The sequence below is a fragment of the Cyanistes caeruleus genome, chromosome 7 (genome assembly GCF_971803275.1).
Source record: "Cyanistes caeruleus chromosome 7, bCyaCae1.hap1.1, whole genome shotgun sequence".
In the NCBI taxonomy this organism is placed as follows: Eukaryota; Metazoa; Chordata; class Aves; order Passeriformes; family Paridae; genus Cyanistes; species Cyanistes caeruleus.
In genome coordinates, this window is record NC_141707.1 from 25,698,768 (window position 1) to 25,721,883 (window position 23,116).

A 23,116-nucleotide genomic window follows, 5' to 3' on the forward strand; every position below is an offset into this window, starting at 1 on the left:
CTGAAGCCCTATTCTTCTGTTCTGCAGCCCGGGATGTGGGAGGGCCCCTCTTTGAGCCCAGATGTTGGCCTCAAGTAATTGGAGCTGTTGCTGCTCAGGGCAGGACAACCTTAAAGTGTTTCCAGACTTCCTGGCACCTCAGTGGAGGCCTCTTTAACTCCTTCCTCCCCTCCAGCCTGGGCAGTGCTAGAGGTGCACAAAGCCCAAGCAGGGCTAAGATGTACAGCTCTTTCCCTCCAAGAGGGGGAAGCAGGATCATGCTGTAATGGAGCAATGTCCCAGGAAGGGCTTGTCCCCCAGATAACTCTGCAGAAGGGGCAACCAGCACAGAGGGAGTTTAGGAAAAAGAAGCATTACACAACAGGGATAAGAACTGCCCCTGTGCCACATCAAGCAGCCAATAAACCTTTGTCCCTACTAAAACCCAGACCAGATGGGACACATGAGAGAAAATGCATGAGCAATCCTGAAGTGAGGACTTTGGCTCAGTTCTCCTCAGTGCAGGAGTGTACACCAGAGGGCAAGGAAATTAACACATCCAAGAGAGGCAAAACTGAAGGAGTTTAATGTGCTTAAAGCCAGGGAACAGCTAATCCCTGCCCAGGACCACAGGAGAACTGGCACAGGAAGGCACAGGGCTGGGAGCAAGGATTTACTCCAAATCCATCGAACTGGGATGGTACTGGATGGATGGAGAACACCTAATACAGTGCCTTGCTGAAAATGAGAGGCATGATGGGGCCCTTGATGAAGTGCAGGGCTTTAGCACAGAGTTCAAACCAGGGAAGTAAAAGGATAAAAGACAGCATTGGTTACTGTAGACAATCTATGACAGGCTAAGGAGGAAACTGCCTTCCATAGTCAGGTTTTTGAGGCAAAGTGAGGTGCTGAATCTCTGACACTTGCACACACGTAATTTGATTGCTCTGGTGCCCAGTGGATGTGGCTGGTGACAGGGGGAAATATGTAGTGAGCCCACCCCCCCAAGCTCCAGCCATGCTGGTCTAAAGGAGGCTGTTGGCCCACCAGGGTAGCAGGGGCTTGCTGCCCTCACTCTGAGCTCTGCCTAGGCAGCAGGCACAGGTCTCAACCTGACACAGGAGCAGGCTTGGTAGGGCTGGCAGCTCTCCTGGCTTGCACTGAGCCCAGGGGACAAGTGGTACTGGGGCAAGGGCTGTTCTTGCAGCTCCCTCCAGGACCAGCAGGCTGCTAGTCCGACCCAGCCCTCATGTGTGTGCCAGTGCCCTTAGGACAGCTTAGCACTGCTGTTTTCCCAGCAGTAGGCAAGAGCCCAGCTCAGGCTGTTGTAATCATGCCGAAATGAAGAGCCTCAATCTGCTTCTGTGGGGTAAGCTGCCTACATATGACAGGCACATTCAAAGCTCCCAGGTCTTGGAGGTTGGCCAAGACCTTCCAGGGAGTTGCAGACAGCAAATGGTGCAGGGAGGGCCTGGTGAGGAGTAGCAAGTTGGTGCTGGTAGTGCCCTTTGGTGGAGAAACACTCGAAGTTGGACCCAAGACACTGCAGGCAGCAAGTGTTCCCTGCATATGCACGAAGGCTGTTACCAGGGCCAAGTACTGTCCCCAAAGCCTTCACCCTGGCTCAGGGCTGGTCCCTGGGCTGCAAGAGAAGCAGCATGCAAGGCTGATGCTAATCAGCTTTAATGTCTGTCTGGAGCAGTAGTCAGGCACTTGCAGGGCTCTTGGCCTGCACCCACCCTCTGGGGGTGCTGAGGGCCTCCCAGGATGTGAAGCCTCACTGCAGGCTCTTGTTGTGGGGCACAGCAAGGAGCAGGCGGCTGGTGCTGCCCATGACTCACAGGATAATCTGGTTTTTGTAGCTTCGACTCAGCTCCTTGTGAGGAAGGACAATGGAGTTGAGAATAACGACCTCAGCAGGAATGGTGACACTGCAGCCTGGTGGGAGAATGCAGAGGGCTTAGCTGGAGGGGAGAAGTTGCTTCAGTGAGCAGGGCCAGGGTGATTCCATACAGCAGTGACGTACCCAGGATTGTGATGGATGGTGTGAGGCGCCCATCCCGGAAAAGGGTCTCACTGTCGATCTTGGCATAGGGATCGTTTGGGTTGGGGTCGCTGGGCGTTCCTTCCACCCGGGCCCAGCGCCCAATCGTGCTGTCCCAGCCCACAATGGTATTGAGGACACAGGTGTGGTCCTGGGGTGAAGGAGGTGGGAATGCAGGCTGCTGCTGCCTCCCTGCAACGGGTGGGGGTTGACACCTACTCCCTCAGGCAAATCCCACTTACATGGAGTGAGGCGCCGTGCAGGACAATGGACTCTCGCACACGTACACCAGCTCCCACTGTCACACCCTCTCCAATGGAGACATTGGGGCCCAGCTGTGAGGACAGAGGGAGATGATGAGGACAAGGACAGTGATGCCCTGATGCCCTTGGCACCCCTGAGCATGTCCCTGCACCAGGGCCCCCCCAGCCTGCACTCACCACTGCAGTGCTGTCGATGGAGGCTGTCGGGTGGATGTACACATTCCCTGCAACATAAGGCAGTGGATTCAGGGGAGGCAACTCACAGGAGCACGTGCCTCTAAGATAAGGGGAGGTCCTCCTTGTGGGTCCCACTACCTCCCTAGGCAGCCCCAAAAGCATTTGGGTGTCAGAATGGTACCTCGGATGACAGGGCCTCCAGGTTTGTTCTGGGCCAGTCTCTCTGGGTGGCTTTTGCTGTACTGGTTCAGGTAAAGGCGGCTGGCATAGATAGCAGAGCTGGAGGAGGAAAAGCAGATTGTTATTGTCACTCTGGTACTACCAGGGCAGAGGAGGATCCAAAATCAGCATTGCCCACCCACCCCCAAGGCTCTGCCTGAGCACCCTCCACTCCCAGCCATGACACAGATCACTTGATTCTCCTGCTACACCAACTCTAGCTCCAGCACTCACCCAGCTGACTTGATCTGGCTCCAGAAGCCATCAGTTTTGTAGACATAGAGTTTGCCACTCCCAGCCAGGGCTGTGAAAACATCCTGCTCTAGCCGAATCACTTCTGCACGCTGCCAGCCATTGGAGCTTTCCTCTCTGCAAGCAAGAGACCTGTTAGACACCCACCCCAGTCATGGCCTCAGCTGAGGATGCCAGCAGACCTACCCTCCCCAGATTCAGGGACTCTGACAATTCCAGATTCCTACCTAGCCATGCACATGTCCCCAAAAGTGGGGATAGCGCCAGCTGTCAGGCTAGGTTGGGACAGCCCCACTGAGCCCCAGAGCAGCAGAGAAACAGCCAAAATAAGCTCTGCGACAGAAACTGATGGTGCAAGAGCCACACCTAGTCCAGGTGGGTGTATGATCCTGTCCCCAGTCCAGAGCCTGCACAGCTGGATTTTAGCTTGGGTGGTGGCAGAGATGTGAGGTGACAGGCTGGCTGGTGCAAAGAGCTGGAGAGGGGAGGAGAGCATTCCCAGCTGAAAGGTTTGCTCAGCCTCTTGTCCAGAGCTGAATGAGAATGGGGTGGGAAGAGAGGAAGGGAGAGGAAAAGTCTCAAGCTGACCAGGAGCAGAACAGAGGAAACAGCAGCCTGGAGAAGGGAGGGAAAGCATGCATTATTACTAGGATCAATCCAGCCCAGAGAGCAGCGAGTGCAGACACAGAGGGAGACTTACCCAAGGTAAGGACAGCTGGTGCAGGACCAGGAAACAAGTGAGTGATGGCAGAGGAGAAGAAAAGATAGAGAAAGAATGGAGGATGAGCGTGCTGCTGCAGCCCCAGGAAGCAGGGGGGTGGGAGGGACACAGAGCAGAGTGAGGCACTCACAGTGCTAGTTCCTGTTGGTTCCTCTGGAAGACCTCGCCAATGTGCTGGAAGATGGCAGGTGTGAAGAGGTAGATGCCACAGTTAATGATCTCACTGACAAACGTGCTGGGCTTCTCCACGTAGTGCTGAACCTGGAGGTGAGGAAAAAGCCATGAATTCCAGGGTGCAGCTCCTCCACCCAGCACTGCACCCTCTGTGGCACACAGGGACCACAGACCCACACAGGAAACATAGCACTTGCTGCCTACACTGTGCTCGACTCCCCAAGGCCCTCCAGTACCTCCTGTGTGTCTGCATTTGCCACGATACAGCCATAATTCAGTGCCTGCGTCCTGTTGGCCTAAAAAACAAGGACAGTGTTAGCAGTGGGGGAGCAGTAGGAGCAAGGAGGCAGATGAAACACAGACCTCACAGTCTGGGACCCACCCACCACAGGAGCTGCTGGCTTCTAAGCCCACGGCACAGCACTGCAGCTCTTCTGCTCCCCAGCACTGCCACTCACTGTGGTACCCAGAATGACAAAGCTGTGCATGTCCCCATGCTGCTGCCGAAACTCCAGCATCTCCTGTAAGGGAAACTCTGAGCACACATCTGCGTTGAGGACAAAGAAGGCCTCAGCACCACCTGACAGGATCTGGTCTCGGAAGTGATAGATGCCACCACCCGTGCCCAGGGCTGCGTACTCCTGAAGATACCTAGAAGACAAGCAGGAAAAGGGAGGACTTAGGAAAGCAGGTGTCTAATAGCACCAACTGGCAACAGGGCCGGGAAGAACTGGAGAGACATAACCCTGCCTTTCAGTTATGGGTTTCATGCAGGCATTGCACAGGAGGCTGTGACAGCTTAGAGCTGTTCTAGACAGGCATCTCTGGAGCAAGAACTATCCAGGGCAGGGCCCAAGGCAAAGGAAAGGTGGTGGGACTAATTGGGGAGCCAGGCTGTGCCCTTCCACGGTGGGACAGAGCCCACCTGCCCAGTGTCAGAGCGCTGACGGGGGGCTGCCAGCCTGGGGCAGGCAGGTGAGGGGCTGAGCCAGGCTCTGTGCCACTTTGTGTGCCCCAGGGGTGAGAGAGCTCCTGCCCACCTGATGGGAACCTTGAACTCCTGCTGCGCTGATACCAGAAAGCGGCTGAGGGCCTCGTTGGGCTGGTAGAAACCCATCAGCAGGATCTCCTTCATGCCTGGCACCTGGGGAGGGACGGAGGAAGGGATCAGAAAGGAATGGAATGGCACTTCTCCCTTGGCTCCACGGCCCCAGCCCCCCGGCCTCCCGTACCTTGGCGCAGGCCTCGATGTGGTGCTGCACCATGGGCACGCCGGCCACGGGGAAGAGCGGCTTAGGCACCTCGAAGGACAGCGGCCGGAACCGGGTCCCTGTGGAGCAGAGCGGGGTCGGCGGGGTACTGCGCCGGCAGGACACCCAGCGGGCCCGGAGCACTTACCCTTCTGCGGGCCCCCGATGAGGATGACGGCCTTGAGCGGCATCGCGGCTCAGCTCCGCTCCGTCGGTTCCGCACCCGAGCCCCGCAGCCCGGCCCGGCCCGGCCCGGCCCGGCCCCGCCGCCACTTCCGCGCACGTGGCTGGGACACGTCAGCGCCGCGCGGGGCCCGCTGCCGGCCGCGCCCGCCCGCCGCCAGGGGGCGCCCGCGGGAGCCGTGAGGCCCCAGGGGCCTGCGGGGGGAGGTGGTCAGTGCGAGGGGAGGTGGTCAGTGCGAGGTGAGGTGGTCAGTGCGAGGTGAGGTGGTCAGTGCGGGAGGAGGTGGTCAGTGCGGGGTGAGGAGGTCAGTGCGGGGTGAGGTGGTCAGTGCGGGGGTGAGGTCAGTGCGGGGTGAGGAGGTCAGTGCGGGGGTGAGGTCAGTGCGGGGGTGAGGTCAGTGCGGGGGTGAGGTGGTCAGGGCGGGGTGAGGTGGTCAGTGCGGGGTGAGGTGGTCAGTGCGGGGGGAGGTGGTCAGTGTGGGGATGAGATGGTCAGTGCGGAGGTGCGATTGTCCATTCGGGTGTGCGGAAAGCGGCTGTGGCCGTGTGTGACTGCGCAGGGGAGTTGCTGTGGCTGTGTGTGTGCCCCGGCGCTCCGATGCGCCGTGCGGGGACCCCATGGGCTCTGACACGCCCTTGGGCACACGGGGGTGCGGCGGGCACAGGTCTGTACCCACAGACTGTGTGTGTGTGTGTCGGGAAGCGTGTGACTGCCCGCAGGCACCAGGCTGAACGCGTGTGCCCCTCCCTGCCCACAGCGGCGGGCACAGCACCGAGGCCTGGGGGGGCCGCGGGCTGAAACCGGAGCAGTCCCTGCCGGCACGGCCCGGCCTCATATGGGTAGCGGATATTTATAGCCAGGCATCAGGTCCCTCACCGGCACCTGCCGTGCCCACAGCAGAAGCCCTGCCCTGCTGTCCCGCTGTCCCAGCCACCATCGGGCCCTTTGGCACTCCATATTTTCACTCCATGACGTGAGGGCCATGTGAGTCAGCCCCGTTGTGCTCGCCCCAGTGCTTCACAGCTTCTCTGACGTTCTCACCAGCTTTCCAGCATGGAAGCTCAGCCTCATATGGAATCCTTTCCGGACTCGGGTCCCTAGGTTTTTGGGCATGGACTCTCCCGAGATACCAGAGGCTGCGCTTCACACTCGTGCAACCCCCTCCCAGCAAGGCACTGAAACTGGAGAGGCTGCTCAGGGTCTTTATTGCTGCTCTGGCATGTTGCGTGCTCCAAACCATGGGGACATTGGCAACTCCAGAGCCCGGCAGAGAGGAGGGGACAGGATTGGGGATCGGAATGAGCATACGCCTTCTTCCCAAAGTCAATAAATAAAGCCCTATCACTACAGCAGCATGACGAAGGTGAGTGCCTGGCCGCTGTTCCTGTCCCCCTGCTCAGGGCACCCCGCATCGTGCCACCCACCGGGGAGGGCTGAGGAGGGGACACAGGGCAGGGCAAGGCACCTCGGGGTCAGGTGGGAGGTGTTAGGGGTCTGGGACAGGCGGGCAGGCTGGTTGTGGGGTACAGGGGAAGGTCTGGAGCTGGGTGGGCAGAGCATGAGCAGCATTGGCCTGAGCAGACACAGGAGGTGTGCGTGGCACCTGGGTGCCCCCCCTGCAAAGAGGGGGTGCCTGCCAGTCCCCCACCTTGACACAGGGTGCAGCAAACAACCCCAGGAAAGGCACCGGCATCGGTCCTGGAGCCACAAACCCACTTGCCAGGACCAGGGCTGGGAAGAGGAGAAGGTGGGAGGCTGGCAGCCCCCCCTCCCAGCTGTAAGGACTGGGGCTGTGCTGGCTGGCAGGGGATTGTGAGCAAGCCCCTCTCTGCTGGAACCACTGGAGCAACCTCAGTCTTCTGGTGCTGGTTTGCAAACCAGGGGGAGCACAAGGACTGCCACACCGTGGCCAGCGGCAGCTGCAGGCTGCAGTGTAAGGCACACGGCTGATGGGACCCATGTGGCCAGGGCTGGCTGGGAAACTGGCAGCTCTTCTCCTCCCACCTGGGGCTTCCCATGCCCCTCTGTCTGCATCCCATTCTTCCCCCGACCCTCTGCCACATTCTCCGTTCCTTGCAGCAAGGCTTCCCACCACCCTCCCACTGCTGGACCCCACTGCTGGTCTGGCTGCTGCAGCACCTCCTCTTCATCGGCACTGCCAAAATGATGCTGCTGGCCACCATCATCCCTGACAGCAGCACATGAGGTCCATGGACTCATCCTGGCGTGTCCCGGCTCCTCCTCAGCCGCCCCGTACCGCGGCCCATGGAATGTTCCTCTGGCTCCCCGGCCCCTCATGGCCGTGGCCAAGGCACCAGTTACTGTGGCCCTGGTGGCTGGCCGCCCTGGTAGGAGCGGAGTAAGACCTTGTGCTTTGTGACGGCCTCGCCGCGGCGCCTCTGGTGATCCACCAGGAATTCCTTGAGGCGGTTGGTAGTGAAAGTCAGGGTCTGGCGGCGCAGCTTCATCAGGTAGGCGTCCTGGAGCCAGGCATTGGCAAAGCAGTCCTTCACCGTGGGGCGGCTCCTGGGGCAGAGCCAGCTCTGCATCAGGGACTGCTGGAGGTGCCCACCGCTGCTCCATCCCCCAAACCCAGCCACCACCCGTGCCCTGCAAGACCCAGGGAGTCTCAGCCCCCTCTAAGTGCAGTGATGGACTCCAGGCTCCCACCGATGATATCTGGAGGGGTCCCATGTGGCAGGGAGCTGGCTCAGTCACATGCACAGTCTGGGGCCACGTGTCCTCCTTAGCTGGGCTAGGTACTCACCAGGGGTGGACAGTGAGGACCTTGCGGATGAAGAGGGCAGCAGTCTGTGAGACGTTGGGGTACAGCTTGAAGGCATCAAAGCGCCCTGCCAGGATGCGGTTCTCTGTCTCAATGGGGTCCACTTCAAAGAATGGTGACCGCCCGCTGAGCCTGTGGTGGTGGAGGGGGTGGATGGGCTGGGGGTGAGCAGTGGGAGGGTACTTGCTGTCCCACTTCACCCCCATCCCTGATGGTTTGAAAAGCCACAGCTGCCCAGGGTGTCTTCATCTCCCCATGTCCAGCTGGGAAGGGTCTGCCAGCTACAGCATCCCTCAGCCCACCATCAGCTTTGTGTCCTCCATGGCACTGAGCCCTGGGTGGGGCTGACTATACTTCTAGGTTGTCATCCCCCTGAGCCCTTCTCTTACATGATGTAGGCGAGGACGCCAACGCCCCAGACATCTGCTGCAGAGCCCACCGGGTCCCCCTTCACCACCTCTGGCGCTGTGGGCAGGGGAGCAGGTCTGTCATATACACAGAGACACCAGCCCCAGCACCTACAGAAGTCACAGATCCCCAGGATCCCCAACACCCACAGCATTCCCAACGCCCATAGCAGCCAAGCACCCACAGCAGCCACAGCACTCCACTGCTGCACCCTCCAACACCCCTCCCTGACACTGCAGCACCCTGCCAGAGCCCAACCAGCCCCCAAGGATACCCCAAATGCCCCATAGCACCCGGACTCTCCCACTGACCCCAGCGATGCTACAGAAATTTGCAGACACCCCCAGCACCCTAAAGGCCTCCCACCTTCCCCAAGGACACAGTTCCTCCCCATTCCCAAGACCCCCAGAGCACAGGCATACATGCATACCTTTGGGAATAAGCATGCCCCAGTTCTGTCCCTGTCCCCTTCCCCATGCCACTGCACCCCTGGTGCCCCACTCACACATGTACTCCAGGGTGCCAGCACGCCGCCCCAGCTGCCGCAGCACAAGTGGGTTGTAGGTCTGGGCACTGCCAAAATCGATGATCTTGAGGGCATTTGTGCCTGAGACGATGATGTTGTCTGGCTTGATGTCAAGGTGCACAATGCGGCGGCCATGCAGGTACTCAAGGCCCTGCAGGAGCTGCAGTACGTAGGTCACCACATCATCCTCCGAGTAGCGAAACCTGGGGGCAAGTGGCATCAGCAGGTAGCCCCATAGCAGCAACCATCCCTGGTGGCCCTGTGCCCACTGTACCTGTCCACGATGCTGTAGAGGATCTCCTTGCCAGCACAGTTCTCGCAGATGAGCACCAGGTAGCGGGGGGTGATGTACGCCTCATGCAGGGCCATGATGCGCTCGTGGTGCAGCGCCTTGAGGATCTCGTACTCCTGCAGCACACTCTGCTTCCGCTCTGCCTCGTAGGGCACAATCTTAGCCATGAAGTGCTTCCCTGTGGCATTCTCCTTGCACAGCCGGATCACCCCAAAACGGCCTCTGTGGCATGGGGCAGGATTCAGCATCCTGGTGTGGGGTGCTGCAATACCCCTGGCAGAGCATTTTGTCCCACTGCTACTCACCTTGCTTTCTCATCCAAGAAGGTATATGGCTTCTGGGGAACACCCTGCCTCAGTGCTGTGCTGTCTTTTGCCCCTGGGACCCCACTAGCAGCTGGGGGCTCCTTAGAGGATGGGGGAGTGGTCGTGGGCTCCAGCGCAGGGGGTGAGGTGGGGGGCATGGAGATGAAGGAGGTTACCATGTAGGGAGGCATCTTCCGTGCAGGTGTGGTGTTGGGGGTGGGAGATGGTGTGGGGGCTGAGCTGGGCGTGGTTGACACTGGGGAAATGGTGGGGGACTTGGAAGGAGACGGAGCCTGGGGCAGGGGGGAAGTGTCCGTGGAGGGTGCCGGGGAGCCCTGAGCAGGGGAGTCTGTTTGAGGAGAGGCAGCAGTCCGAGGGGGGGTGAACATCAGCTCAGGTGGCACGTAGACAGTGATGTTGGGTGGAAGCTCAGGATCTGATGGCATGCCCTCTTCTTGGGGTGCAGGGGATGGAAGGACCCCTGTGGGGACACTCTCCTGTTCTGCTCCGGCTGCCTTCTGTACCACTCCCTTGTGCTTGCGTGGCGGTGTGGTGGGAGGGGTCCGTGCAGCCACCGGCTCTAGCTGCTCCTTGGGTGTCTGGGTTGACCGGCTGGAAGCCATCTTTTCAGGAATAGGGACAGCAACATCCTTGGCTGGGGCAGCTCGGGCATCTGCAGGGAGCAAAGGGAGGTGTGAGCCAGATGGGGTAAGCTAGGAGTGGACTGTAAGTGGCAACTCATTTTCCAAAGCTCTGGGTGGAAGATGCTGTGAGACTCAAGGATCCCCAAAGCACCCCAGAGGCCACAGGTGGCCCCATGGCCACCCCACGCCCACAGGACAGGGCTTGCTCACCTGCTGCCTCAAGATGCACCTTTACTGAGGGGTTGCTGTAGGGTCCCTGCCCAGCCTTGTTGACACAAGCCACACGAAACTTGGCTGTGCTCCCAGGAGGCAGCTCAGTCACGTTGAAATAGCAGTCAGTGATACCAGTGCTGACAATCTTCCACTCATGCTCCCCTGCCAAAGCAGAATTAAGGTAAGGCGAGGGCAGACCCGGGACAGGGGCAGCCTACTGTCCCCTGTCCTTGATTCTGCCAAGCCACAGGGGACAGCCACTTTTGTCCACTTTTTGTTTTGGGCACTTTTGTCCTGGCTAGGTGCCCCTCTGTGAGCCCACACTCCTGGCTGTGGCTTGCAGGGGATGGGAGGCAGCACCACATACCATCCAGTCTGCGCTCCAGTGTGTAGGTGCAGGGGGCTTTGCTCTCAGCAGGCTTCCACAGCACCAGCACCGTGTTCTTGTACTTCTGTGGGATCTCTGGGGTGCCTGGCCGCCCAGGAAGTCCTGCAAGAGTACAGATAGGGTGGGCTGGGTGTCCAGCCAGGAGCAGAGCAGAGCAGAGCTGCTGCAGTGAGAAGGCGTAACAACACATGGGTTCAGAGATGCTGGAAATCCTCATGCAAAGCCAGCCTGTCCTCTTTCAAAAGCCCCAGTTTCTTGCAATTATGGAGCATTAAAGTGACCTGCACCAGCTGGTCCCCAGCCATGTGCCCAACTTATGCCCTTCCTGTCTTCTGAGGTCCCCCCAGCCTCCTTACGTGCCACAGCCAGCGTGCAGGAGCTGATGGCTGTGCCCAGGATGTTGGCGGCTGCACACTCATACAGCCCTGCATCCTTCCTGGAGACCTTGGCAATGGTGAGCATCTGACGTCCATCCTTGCAGGAGACGACATTCAGCCCACTGTCTGGCTGCAGGGACCTCTTGTCTGTAGGGGGAGAAGAGGAGAGGGATGAAATGGTGTCCTGTCACAGCCCACCCACTGAGGCAGTGCAGGCAGCTCCCAACCTTTCATCCAGAGGATCCGTGGGGTTGGGCTGCCAGCAGGAAGGCAGCAAAGGGTCAGCGCCTCGCCCTCCAGCAGCACCTGGTCCTTCAGCTTGATGTGGAAAATAGGGGGGAAATCTGGGAAGCAGAGTGGAGGGTTAGGCTAGGGTGGGGATACACACCCACCATCCCGTCTTGGGGCTGCACCTACCCGATTCACTGGGTGTGTGTGGCCGGCCGGCGGCGAGTCCCTCCTCCCGCAGAAGGCTGGAGGGGATGCTGGGCTGTGAGGCCGTCTTCTCCTTCTTGCCCCGGGAGAGCCCCCAGCGCTCCCAGCGGGACCTCTTCTGACTGTCACCGCCACCTGTGAGCACCCAGGGCAGGTGAGAACGGGGCCAGGCCATGGAGGCCACACCTGCCGTGCCCACAGTGACTGGGCCACGGGTTGCCAGCAGGAGTTGGCTGCGAGATCCCCCCTCATGGCTCACCTTTGGCAGAGGCAGAGGAGCCAGTGCTGGCCTCGGAGCGCAGGGACTCAGAGGAGGGCGCGGGGGCGGGGACGGGCCCTGGTCGCAAGCTCTCGCCCTCGGAGCTGGTGCGGCGGAGTTCCCGGGATCCCTCGCCCTCCGGCCGTTCATCCGACACGCTGCGCAGCCTCGCCGATACCCGCTCCATCGTGGCACTGATCTTCCTCCGCACAGCCACCGCCGGTGACTCGCTCTCTCCACCACCCCCCGGCTCTGACTTGAGGCTCTCCGAGTCCCTCCGCTCCCTGGAGCTGGCCAGAGCCATGCTCCAGGAAAAGCGGCGCCCACCAGATGGAGTCTCACTGCCGCCGGCCTCCCCCATGCTCTTCTTCCTCTCAGCAGGCGGGGTCCGCTTGAGGAGTATAGACATCCTCCGGAAGAAGCCCCCGTCTTTCTCCACCTCGTGCAGGTCCTGCACCGACTTGGACTTGGCTGCCAGCCCGGTGGGCCGGTCCCTGCGCAGCTCCAGGGGCACGCCGGCTGGTGTAGGACGGTAGATGCCCTCGTCAGAGACTGGAGGTCCGGCCAGGTGCCGGTCCTCGGAGCGGGAGCGGGTGAGGAGCTTCAGCCCCCGGGTGAGAGATGATTCACGGCCTCGCTTGAACTTGGCCTCAAAGACCTCCTCTGAATCGATGTCCTGGATAACCAGAGAGCTGGAGGAGCCAGTGGGCTTCACCTCCCTCCTTGATGCTGGTGCTGGCATAGGGGGCTTTGCAGGGCTGGCTGGTGGGGTCTCCTTGATGTTTGGTGGGGGCTCGTTGGTGGCTGGTGGGAGCTCCTCAGTGGCTGGCTCCTCACCTTGAATGGCTCCCATGGCTTGCATCATCTTGGCATAGGAAGATTTAATATGGGTTTGGGGAACTGAGGTTGTGGGCTTAGGTGGGGTAGGAGCTCCTGTCCTGACAGCCCCCTCCCCACTGGCTCCAGCAGCCTTGGTGGATGTCTTTTCTTCCTGTCCTTTGTCCATGGGCTTCTTCCCTGTGGTAGTGGCAGCCTTGCTGGCTCCAGGTGGGCCATGTTCCTCAGGGATGCGCCTTCTCCCTGAGGCAGCCTTTGCAGGGGAGGCCTGGGGAGCAGTGATCTCTACCGGAGGGGGTGTTGGTGTGCTTGGGGTGTCTGGTGACACTGTGGGCCGAGCATCGGAGAGCGCAGAGAGAGAGGGAGATTCCTTGAGCCGTTGGGCCTCCAGGCAGGCCACTGGGATCTCCAGGGGTGCACCAGAGCGTCGGTGCCGGACAACAGGCTCAGCGTCCCCATGGCTGAAGGAGCTGCTCTTCTGCAGGCGGCACTCAGTGGAGAGGAGGCGCGGTGAGGTGGCTTCACTGGAGGCTGCCCGCACCAGCCGTGGCACTGCTGGTGCCTCCAGCCGGGCTGACCGTGAGGCTTTCTTGTCAGGGCTGACACCCAGGGTTTCCAGGAGGGGACCCCGCAAGCCACTGACCTTGCTGTCCCCAGAGCTGCCCCGCAGCAGCCGCTGGCGCATCAGCTCCAGGCGCTGGGCATGATCGTCCTCCCCCCAGACCACCTTCCGCCTTGGCAGCTCCATGGAGGCTGCCTTGGCCAGGGCCCGGCGGGGGTCCCGGGCTGCCTCAGCCCCCTCCTCGGTCCCCGAGAGCTGTTGGAGCAGCAGGGCACTGTCAGCAGAGCTGCCCCTCTTCAGTTCCCCCCGACGGGCACTCCCTGGGGACTCCAGGCTGGAACCCTTCCTCATGGCTTTGCGAGGATACTCCGGCCGCTTCTGAGCTTCAGGGGCTTCCTCGTCGGAAGAGCCAGGCGCCTCCACCTCTGCACATGGTCGTCGTGGCCCAGCACCTCTTGGTCGCTTCCCCAGGGCCACCCCGGGCTTTCCTGTGCCCTGGCTCTGCCACTCCATGGCGGATGCATCCCCTTCCGTCTGCAGTCCCTCGGATGTCCCAATGGTCTCGTCATCTGTGGGGATCTCATTGAGTGACATGCGGGAGCCAGAGAACTCCACCTGGTGTGGCATGGGGATGAAGGGCAGCTCATCCAGGTCGTCTGAGTCTGAGGAAGATGACAGTGCTGGTGACTCCTTGAGATGCCGGGGCACAGCAATGGAAAGGTGGTTGGACGTGTCCTCCAGCAGCTCTGGGATCGGCCGTAGCACCATGTTGCACTTGTAGCTGATCTGTGAGCGCTGCAGCCAGCAGAGAGGGCTGGATCAGGCACAGGTGCATGGCATGGCGTGATCCTGCCATTACACATCCCCCCATTCTGCTCAAGACACTATCCCACCTGCCCCCTCCCTCCCCAGCTCCTGCCTTCACCTGCCATTTCCGACGGGAGATGAAGAGCTTGAGGTGGTCGGTGCTGATGACCTTCCCCTTGGCCAGTGTCTGTGGGGTGAGGGAACAACAGTGTCCCTTGGAGTCTGAAGCAGGCTCAGGGAACCCTATGGCCTCTTGGCATTGGGTCTGAGCCCAGGCTCACCTTGAACCAGGGATGCTCCAGGGTCTGTTCTGCATTGGGTCTCCTGTGAACCGACACCATTGGGTGAGAACTGCCCAGGCTCAGGGGCTTTGGCCAGGGGAAAACGGGCAGGAGAGTCTGTCTGCCCATGGTGCAGCCCAGCAGAGCCGTGCAGCCAGCCTTGCCCTTGGGCACTCCAATGCATGGGGGTCCCCACCCTCCCTTGAGCACAAAGCTCATGGTGAAGGGGCAGGAGATGGGGAAGAGGACCCAGCAGTACTCACAGCTTGTCATTGACCAACACTTTGATGACAAAGCCCTTGGCTTCCCGGGTGAGCCCCTGGAACATCCTCTCCTCAAAGGCTACGTTGTAGTTGCGGATGTTCATCAGCGTGGTCTTGTCATTCTCCCCCACGAAGGGGGAGATCCCTGTCAGGCTGTCAAGGAGGAGACACTGTCACTGGGCCACGGGGCCATGAAAAACAGCATGTCAAATACAGAGAACTGAGGACAGGACCCCAGACCCCATCTCTGGGGTCATGGGGACACAGGAAACAGCATGGCAAGTACAGGAGACTGAGGACAAGACCTCAGACCTCAGCCCTGGTGCCACGGGGAGGGCAGAGATAAGAGCAGCTGGGGAGGAGGCTGAGTCTGTCAGGAGTCATGTGCATGGTCACAGCTTCAGCTCTGGAACAGGTGAAGGGGTGGAAAGGGTGTCCCTCCTGTGAAGACACAGCAGGGCACTTACCAAAGGTATGCAATAACTCCCACAGGCCTGCAGAGAGGAGAGCACAGTTACTGCACATCACAAGCCCTCCAGGATGCCCAGTCTCTCCCTGGTATAGCAGGGAGCCCACCGATCACCCAAGGGCCACCCTTACCAGATGTCAGTGACGCTGGAGACAGGGGTCTGGTTGACGATCTCAGGGCCCACAAACTCAGGGGTGCCATACTTGCAGTACTGTGGCTCCTCAGATGTCAGCTCCTGTGCATTGCCGAAGTCGCAGATCCGGATCTGTTCGCTGCTCAAATCTGCCATCAGGAGGTTTTCTGGCTACAGGACAGTGCAGAGCAGAGGGAAGCTTGGCAGGAGGCAGGGGCTTTCCCCAGTGAACAAATGTTTCCTGTCAGCAGGACCACTCCCCACCCAGTGCACCAGGAGCCCTTCACTGGAGGCACCAGGCAGGAGGAGTAAAGACCTGCACTCACTTTGATGTCCAGGTGCAGGACACTGTGCTGGTGCAGGTAGCAGATCCCTTCCAGGACCTGCCGCATGTACGACCGCACCTGAAAGAGATGGAGTGAGGAGAGTGGGCAGCCCGAGCATGAGTCAGCTGTACACTGGCCCTGTGCAGAGGAGAATGTGGGCTGTGACCCCCTTAGCCTGATACAATGAGCACTGCACATCTCTAGGCTGGGATAGACCCCACTCTCCCCAGGATCCCTCCTTTCCACATCACTTTGCTCCCACAGCATTCACTCACCTCCGACTCACACACTGAGGGCTTCCTCACCATCCTGTCCAGTAGCTCTTCTTCAGAGCAGCTGACCCTCAGTCAAGGAGCATAGAAATTCCATGCTCCATCATGCCCCACACCCAGCTCCTCTGCACCCACTCTGCTACCTGTTCCTCCCAAAAGCCTCCCCTCCTCCCCTGCGCTGTGTGCCCATGGAGCAGTGCCCAGAGGATACAGCTCCATGACCATGATGACAGCGTTCTTCTTCTCAAAGGCATCATGGAAGAAGACAATGCGCTCGTGGTCCAGCTGAGAGAGAATGTGCAGCTCCCGCCGCGCTGACTGCTTGGCCTTGGTCCTCCCAGGGATGAACTTGGCAGCGAAGTCCAGCCGGGTGCTCTTCTCTGTCACCCTCCGCAGATAGGAGAAAGCCCCCCTGCAATTCAGCAGTAGGGGTAAGGGAGGATGAGAAGGTGAATAAGCAGGAGGCACAGGCACCCCCTCTGCAGGGAGCTGCTTGCAGCCTCAGCAGCTCTCTGTCTTCATCCACTGGTCATAGAGACCCCAAGCCTGGCTTTTCTCTGGCCATGCCAGGTCCCTACCCTAAGCTTCCATTGACAGCTGAGAGGAGCCCCAGCACACCAGGATCTAATCCCCTATGTCAGAGCCCCAGAGTGCAGCCTGTCTCCAGTACCCCAGTCCCTGTAGTGCCCAGGATGCCCCATCATGCCAGTGACCACCTACCTCCCGATCTCCTCGTGCACATCGTAGTAGTCGGTCAGGCGTCGTGCCTTGTGCAGTGCATCCTCCTCCATGGTGGCATCAGCAGTGGGCTGGGCTGGGAGAAGGAAAGGCATTGGCAAGGGGCAAGCCAGATACTCAGGCTCGACCCTCAGAGGTTGGGGAGCCAGTCAGCCATACCTGCCCGCACCAGCAGCTCTGCTTTGCAGGAGACCTCCCCAGCCAGGTTCTTGGCTGTGCAGGTGTAGACACCACTGTCAGGCTCGGCAGCACCCAGCACCACCAGCGAGCACTCGTTGTCCTCATATACGAAGCTCAGGTGGCTGCTCTCCTCCAGCAGCTCCCCATCCTGGGGGTGGCAGTGGTATTGGGGGTGTCCTGTCCCATCCCTGACCAACTCCCACCACCCTTTCCCCATGGGTAGGGCATGGGACACATCCTTGATCACCAGAGCAGCAGCCCAGGTGAGGCAATGAAGTGTGGCAGGTCTGGTGGGAATATGGTTCAGGAAGGGGTTGCGGGCTTCCAGCCCACCTTGTACCACATGATGTCTGGCAGCGGTTTCCCCTCCACCACCACAGCGAATCGTGGTGTCTCCCCTTCCTGGGCATCAATGTCCTCCATGATGGACTCAAAACGCGGTGCCTCTGCCAAGAGATGGGGCATAGGGCACCGTGGGGCAGTGTTAGCCCCCTGCCACTGGCACGGAGCATACAGCTGTGAGGCACTGCAAGTAGGGGTAGGGGCATGGAGAGACATGGGGCAGTGCCACTCCAATGCACATGGAAGTGGGCCACCTCTACAGGGCAAACCACCAATGGCATGTGTCTGCAGCAGCATTCAGCAGTTCCCCACTGGAGTGGGGCACTGTGAGGCAGTGGCACCCACAGCACACAGGCATGGGACACTGTGGTAATGCATCTCATATTACGGGGTACTGTGGGGCATTGTGGAAGCACCCTCTATAGTTCTTGGATACAGGGCACTGGGAGCAGTGCCTCCCAATTATACTCAGGGGACACTCTGCAGCAGTGCCACCCATGGCATATTCCTAAGGGACACCATGAGGCGCTGCCTCCCCATGTGTACAGTCATGGGACACATGGGACACCTGATGGGACACCAGGCAGCAGTGCCAACGCACGGTTCATGGTTTTTCATTCCTGTGATTACCACCCTAGAGAGTGGCATCCCTACAACATATGAGTGTGAAGCACTGAGGAGCAGTGTCCTGCTATGGGGCAGTGCTCCCGTGGCACATGGACATGGGGCACCATGGGGCAATGCCACCCTCCAGGGCAATCCCACCCCCACCCCCCCCCAGCATATGGAGCACCATAAGGTGATGCCACCCCCCAGCAGAGGGACGTGGGGCCCCCGTGCAGGGGCACCTACCTGCGAGGCGGAGGCGGAGGGTGCACTGGGCAGTGCCGTGGCGGTTGCTCACCTCACAGGCCAGCAGCCCCCCAGCCCCCCGGCCCACACGCAGCAGCCGCAGGCAGTGCTGGTCATCGTCTGGCATCATCATCTCGCACGTGCCCTCCAGTTCCCCCAGCACCTGCCCACCCCTGCAGGCACACCAGCTGTCACATCACAGCTCCACAGGCAGACCCACTGCCCCATTAACAGATCCTGCCCCACAGCTCCATGACCACCTCCTTACCCACAGTCAGCCCCAGTTCCCATCCCACAGCCCCCACAAAGCACTCACATCCTGTTGCTAGCTCTGCCTCCTCAATGGCTCTTGCCCCTTAATACCCCACAGTTAGCACCCCACAACCCACCCCACAGCTCTTCAGGGCCCTGGACATCCTTGTGTGCATACCCAGACCAGCCCCAGGGAAGGAGCCCCCCCACACACACACAGTGGGCTGCATGGAGAGGTGGAAGTCCTTCTGCATGCATCCTGTGGGGTGATGCTAGGCACGGGGCAGGCAACAAGGCACAGTGCCATGTCCTACCTCTTCCAGGTGACGGTGGCCTCCACATGGTTGATGGTGATGGTGATGGAGGCTGGCTGGCCTTCTACCACATATACCACATCTGGCTTGTCCAGGATGACTGGGGCCTCCTCCAGGTAAGGACCTGCCAAATGCATTTTCACCAACCTCTGCCCACTCCATGCCACCCAGCCCTGGGCAGCTTACCACCCAACAAGGGACAGAGACCTCTACCCCAGCTACCCATGCCCTTCCCACTGCCCTTCTCACCCCGGTCCAGGAGCTGCACGGGCCCCACAGGTGGGGAGGGCTTGCTGTTGGTCTTGGGAGTAGCAGTGATGACACGGAAGAGGTACTGGGCACCCTTGGTCAGCCTGTGCACTGTGTAGGTGGTGTCCTGCACACCGGTCACTAGCACCACCCACTGCATCGTGCCCAGCACTTGCATTTGCACCACGTAGGTCACTGAATTGGGGTCTGCAAGGGGAGAGGGTCAGTGCAGGGCCCCTGGCATGGAGCTACCCCATGCGCCCCATCATGGCATTGCCCACCCCCTGCCATCTTCCTGCCCATACCCTGCCTCCTCACCTATGGCAGCGTCCAGCCACTTGGGCTTGTTCCAGGTCAGCGTGATGGCTCTGCCGGTCACTGAGGCCACAGTGGGGGGCCCGTCTGGGGGGGTTGGCACCACATCTGCATGGGGAAGTGGGCAGGGATATAAACATTGCCACTGCCCCAGCTCACCAGGGCATCTGCCTCACACTCTGGAGATGCTAGCTGAGGGGATGGATGAGGCCAGCAATTCTTTCTGGTTTCCTGGTAGGGGCTCATCCTGCTAGCCCCTGTGGGACTGGCACTGCCAGCAAGCTCCATGCAGGACCTAGTGATGACCCAGGGATGGGTCCTGACCACACAAGATGAGAACTGCGCTGCTGTCCCCACTTTTAGGTTGGATTAGAGACCTGAGGTCCCCTCCAACCTAAACTATTCCCCTAGGACCTCATGACAATCCTGGGGCACAGCCTAGTGGTGGCTGTGAGTGGCCACACATCCCAGGTGGTGTCTGCTGCTGCTTACCGGTGACATAGAGGTGTGCATAGCACGTGGCCTTCCCCACTTTGTTGGCAATGACACTTTTGTAGACACCGGCATGCGCGTGGCTGACAGCCGTGAATACCAGACGATGGATGTCCTTATCTGGTGGAGAACAGGGGGACACAGGTAAGACCCTACCAGTTAAGCAGCACAGAGCTCCCCTTCCTACCTCATGGGGTGTAAAGGTCTGGGGGATAATGCCTCCTCCAAGGGTGTTCCCCCTTCTCCCACCCCATGTAGAGGGACCCCAGGGGGTGGGAAAGGCAACGAGGAGTCCTACATTGCATCATCTTGCGGTCATCAGTGCTGTCAATTCGGGAGCCATTGTGGTACCAGGTGATGGAGGGGTAGGGCATCCCGGCCACCTGGCACTCCAGCACAGCCTCCTTTGACTCCACCACGTCCAAGTTGTGCAGTGGTTTCAGGAAATCGGGCATGGTGAAGCACTCTGCCTCTGTCTCCACCTGCTCTGGCTCCTCTGGGATGGATGGCATCTTCTCCAGCTTAGAGCTGCAAGAGCCCACACATGCTCATGATGGGAGCATGGTGTGGTGCCCCCAGCCCAGCCCCAGCTCTAGGCTTTGCATAAGCCTGTTGTATACCAAGTCCCAGAGGGGAGCAAGCAGGGGGAAGCAGATTCCAGTGACCATCCAACTCTTACATCTGGGAGGCTGCAGACGGCCGTGGCTCCTCCACATAGAGCTCAGCAGAGCACTCCACATGGCCATGGGTGTTCCTGGCGGTTGCCTTGTACTGCCCTTCATCTTCACTGCCCACATGCACGATGACCAGTGAGTGCAGCCCTCCATCCTGCTGAATCCTCACGTTCTCCCCCTCCTGCACTGGCAGGCCTGTGCAGAGACACACACCAGCATCAGCAGCAGCATCCTCTCCAGTCCCAGCCAGGTGTAGCCCCCAAGGAGATGAAGAGAGGTCTCCCTGTAGGGCCCTTGGCAAGCTCTCTGAGCTCGGGGATTACCAAAGTGAGTCCAGGTAACTGTGGGAGGAGGAGTGCCACTGATCATGCAGACAAAACGCGCTGTTCGCCCTTCCACCACGTCCACATCCTCCAGCTTGCGGGTGAAGAGCGGCTGCACAGAGGGCTGCACCGTCAGCCGGGCGCTGCAGGTCAGCTCATCTGCGAGGAGAGCAGGCACTGGTGAGTCCCCACAGCACATGCCTGTGCAGGGCAGGAGGCAGCCTGTGACCCCCCAGCTGCAACCCAGCAACCAGTGTGGCTGTGGGTGAGCATACCCCATCCATGGTGGGGGCTGAGCTCAGGGGGTCCAGGCTCTGTCCCTGTGCAGGGCAGGGGGACACAAATGCATGCAGGGTCCCCATGCCCACGCCTGGGGCTCTGATGGCTGCAAGGACCTCTTTCCTCTCTGCACAGCAGTACAGGTGCCAGCAGGAAGGTTGGCTGGGAGGATGCCCTGTCCTCCCTATAGGGCAGGAGATCACAGCAGCGATGCTTAAGCAGGTAGTACCAGCATATGCAGCATCCAAGGAGCTGCATGGGGACTTGAGCAGGCTGTATGCTCCAGGTGAGGAGATTTCCAGTAGGGAACACTTTGCAATGACAGTGTTGTTACCCACCCTGGGTAAGGATGGGCAACACCATTCTGAGGCACACCCTCACCTCCCTGAGCCCCAAACTGCTTCTACCTTCAAAGCCCCACAGGCATAAAGCCTCCTTCATGGAGGATTGCACAGGAACAGCCGCAAGGTGCAGAGAATGCTGCTTCTCCCTGCAAAGCCCCCCCAGCCCTGCTGCCTAGGTGGGCAGGAGAGTGGACTCTGTGTAGGACAGAGCTGTGGGCAGCATGCCCAGGTACAGGTGTGTCAGAGCCATGGGACAGAGTCCCATGCAACTCTTGCTGTGCTGCCACCAGTGATGGTTTGGTGGGAGAGGTTGGGAAGCCTTCCTGCCCGTTTCCCCACCACCTCCCAAGCCAGCAGAGACACATCAGTACTGGAGCAGGTTGCCCAGAAGCTCTGAAGCCAGGGGACAGGGACAGCTGGACTCCAGGCCTGCATCCACCTGGTGCAGCCATGGAGCAAATGCATCTTCCTATGTTTCAGGGAGCCGCATGCTGGCAGAGGAGCTGAGTGAAGTGGGGTGGGACAGTTCTGCAAGGCTCAGGGTGCTGGAGCCCAAGAACTGATGCACACCAGGTTTCCCTGAGAAATCTTTCCTGTGCCTGGGGCACCAAACACTCTCTATCCCCCTGTCTCACTGAACCCTACCTCCAGCACTCACAGCTACATTCTTGGGGACAAGAGCCCTGAGCCCAGAATAGGGGGGTCTATCCACCACACCTAGGGCCAAGCCCTGAGTGAGAACCCCCCTTGGGGAAGCTGCATTCCCCCCGCTTACCTTTGGCAGTGCTGAGCTTGCAGGTGTAGATTCCGCTGTCGTCTTCATGCACAGAGGTGAGCAGCAGCTTGCACTTGCGCCCATCAAAATGCATCTTGCATTTGAGCAGGGCAGGCTGGAGCAGCCGGCCCCGGGACAGCCAGTCTACGTCCATGTCTGGCGGGCCGGCCACCATGCACTCAAAGACCGCCAGCTCCCCCGCCCCGACCACCAAGTCCTGCAGGGGAACCACGATGGCCAGGGACTGGCACTCGGGGCGAGCTGCCCGGGGAGGGGGGAGAGAGAGAGAGAAAGAGAGAGACGCATCTCAGCAACTGAAAAGCAACCATGAGAGGTAGCAGGGATGGAGTGGGAGTACATGCAGGGCAGTGGTTCATGCAGGGAGGGGGCCTGGTGCAGCGGGCAGGGAGTGCAGCAGGGAAGGGTGGGATGGGAGGCGAGATGTGGAAAGCAGAGCTGAGCCAGGGAGGGGGCTGGGGGTGAGGGGAGGTGTCCGTGCCAGGAACACACCACACAGCGCTTTACCAAACAGATTTTATTAGAGCTACAAAAAAAATAGGGTCACGGCCTCGCAGCCCACCCCCCCCCCCCCATCAAGCCCCCTCCCTGGGGAGAAGAGACCCACAGCCAGGGGATGCTCCTGAGGGACCCAAGCCCTGGGGCTACAAGGGACGTGTCTTGCTGGCAAAGCTGGCACCTGAGTGGCCACCGTGAAGCCAAAGGGGCCAATGCTCTCCCTCCCCCCTGCATCTCACGCAGGGTGTTCCTCTGTGGGGTCCCTGGGGTCTCCTGTCTCCTGTGCTCCAAGGTGACTGTCACAGAGCTGCCACCGCACTGCAGCCCCTTCCCTACAGCCCTAGCTGGCACGGCGGCAACCGTGGGCTCAGCTCCCCGCTCCCTTTCCCTGGGCAGCAAGAGAGAGGCAGTAGAACACGCAGACAGGGACAAACGGATGGAGCAAGAGACAAGACAGCATCATATGGGCACCCTGGCCTGGCTGAGGGGGTGCCTGCTGTTCCCCTGCTGCTTCCCCCGCCCCGCCTCAGTCAGGCCTGCCCCGGCCATCTGGCGAACCCCTGCCCGCAGTTGAGGGCCCGCGCGTCCCCGCGGTGCGTCCAGGACGAGGCGGCGGATGGAGAAGG

General features: G+C 60.2%; 2 protein-coding genes across 6 annotated transcripts in view; both read right to left on the reverse strand.

Annotated features, from left to right (window-relative positions):
* Window positions 1-542: 542 nt before the first annotated feature.
* On the reverse strand, window positions 543-5,411 carry GMPPA (GDP-mannose pyrophosphorylase A). Its single transcript, XM_086898867.1, has 12 exons — window positions 5,228-5,411; window positions 5,062-5,159; window positions 4,870-4,973; window positions 4,288-4,480; window positions 4,066-4,125; window positions 3,786-3,916; window positions 2,917-3,051; window positions 2,645-2,742; window positions 2,464-2,510; window positions 2,266-2,358; window positions 2,006-2,174; window positions 543-1,917 (listed from the first exon to the last, which is right to left on the reverse strand). Exons 1-12 carry the CDS (start codon window positions 5,268-5,270, stop codon window positions 1,817-1,819), a joined length of 1,272 nt encoding a protein of 423 aa, XP_086754993.1. The 5' UTR covers window positions 5,271-5,411; the 3' UTR covers window positions 543-1,816.
* Window positions 5,412-6,449: 1,038 nt separating this feature from the next.
* Window positions 6,450-23,116, reverse strand: part of SPEG (striated muscle enriched protein kinase) — a 38,185-nt gene continuing 21,518 nt past the window's right edge. For 4 of the 5 annotated variants that reach the window (XM_086898869.1, XM_086898868.1, XM_086898870.1 and 1 more), the window contains 32 exons: window positions 21,975-22,235; window positions 20,577-20,735; window positions 20,259-20,448; window positions 19,878-20,107; window positions 19,580-19,699; window positions 19,091-19,195; window positions 18,773-18,979; window positions 18,524-18,647; window positions 17,958-18,130; window positions 17,097-17,209; window positions 16,743-16,911; window positions 16,566-16,659; window positions 16,057-16,257; window positions 15,849-15,909; window positions 15,574-15,651; window positions 15,246-15,418; window positions 15,113-15,139; window positions 14,646-14,798; window positions 14,383-14,425; window positions 14,220-14,288; window positions 11,896-14,089; window positions 11,619-11,771; window positions 11,429-11,545; window positions 11,181-11,348; window positions 10,804-10,926; window positions 10,434-10,598; window positions 9,580-10,252; window positions 9,257-9,496; window positions 8,962-9,185; window positions 8,438-8,513; window positions 8,031-8,180; window positions 6,450-7,789 (listed from right to left, as the gene is read on the reverse strand). In XM_086898869.1, coding sequence (XP_086754995.1) covers window positions 7,582-7,789; window positions 8,031-8,180; window positions 8,438-8,513; window positions 8,962-9,185; window positions 9,257-9,496; window positions 9,580-10,252; window positions 10,434-10,598; window positions 10,804-10,926; window positions 11,181-11,348; window positions 11,429-11,545; window positions 11,619-11,771; window positions 11,896-14,089; window positions 14,220-14,288; window positions 14,383-14,425; window positions 14,646-14,798; window positions 15,113-15,139; window positions 15,246-15,418; window positions 15,574-15,651; window positions 15,849-15,909; window positions 16,057-16,257; window positions 16,566-16,659; window positions 16,743-16,911; window positions 17,097-17,209; window positions 17,958-18,130; window positions 18,524-18,647; window positions 18,773-18,979; window positions 19,091-19,195; window positions 19,580-19,699; window positions 19,878-20,107; window positions 20,259-20,448; window positions 20,577-20,735; window positions 21,975-22,235 — 7,241 coding nt within the window. In that variant the 3' untranslated portion in view covers window positions 6,450-7,581. The remainder of the gene's footprint in view (window positions 7,790-8,030; window positions 8,181-8,437; window positions 8,514-8,961; window positions 9,186-9,256; window positions 9,497-9,579; window positions 10,253-10,433; window positions 10,599-10,803; window positions 10,927-11,180; window positions 11,349-11,428; window positions 11,546-11,618; window positions 11,772-11,895; window positions 14,090-14,219; window positions 14,289-14,382; window positions 14,426-14,645; window positions 14,799-15,112; window positions 15,140-15,245; window positions 15,419-15,573; window positions 15,652-15,848; window positions 15,910-16,056; window positions 16,258-16,565; window positions 16,660-16,742; window positions 16,912-17,096; window positions 17,210-17,957; window positions 18,131-18,523; window positions 18,648-18,772; window positions 18,980-19,090; window positions 19,196-19,579; window positions 19,700-19,877; window positions 20,108-20,258; window positions 20,449-20,576; window positions 20,736-21,974; window positions 22,236-23,116) is intronic. The other variant, XM_086898872.1, reaches the window with a different exon arrangement.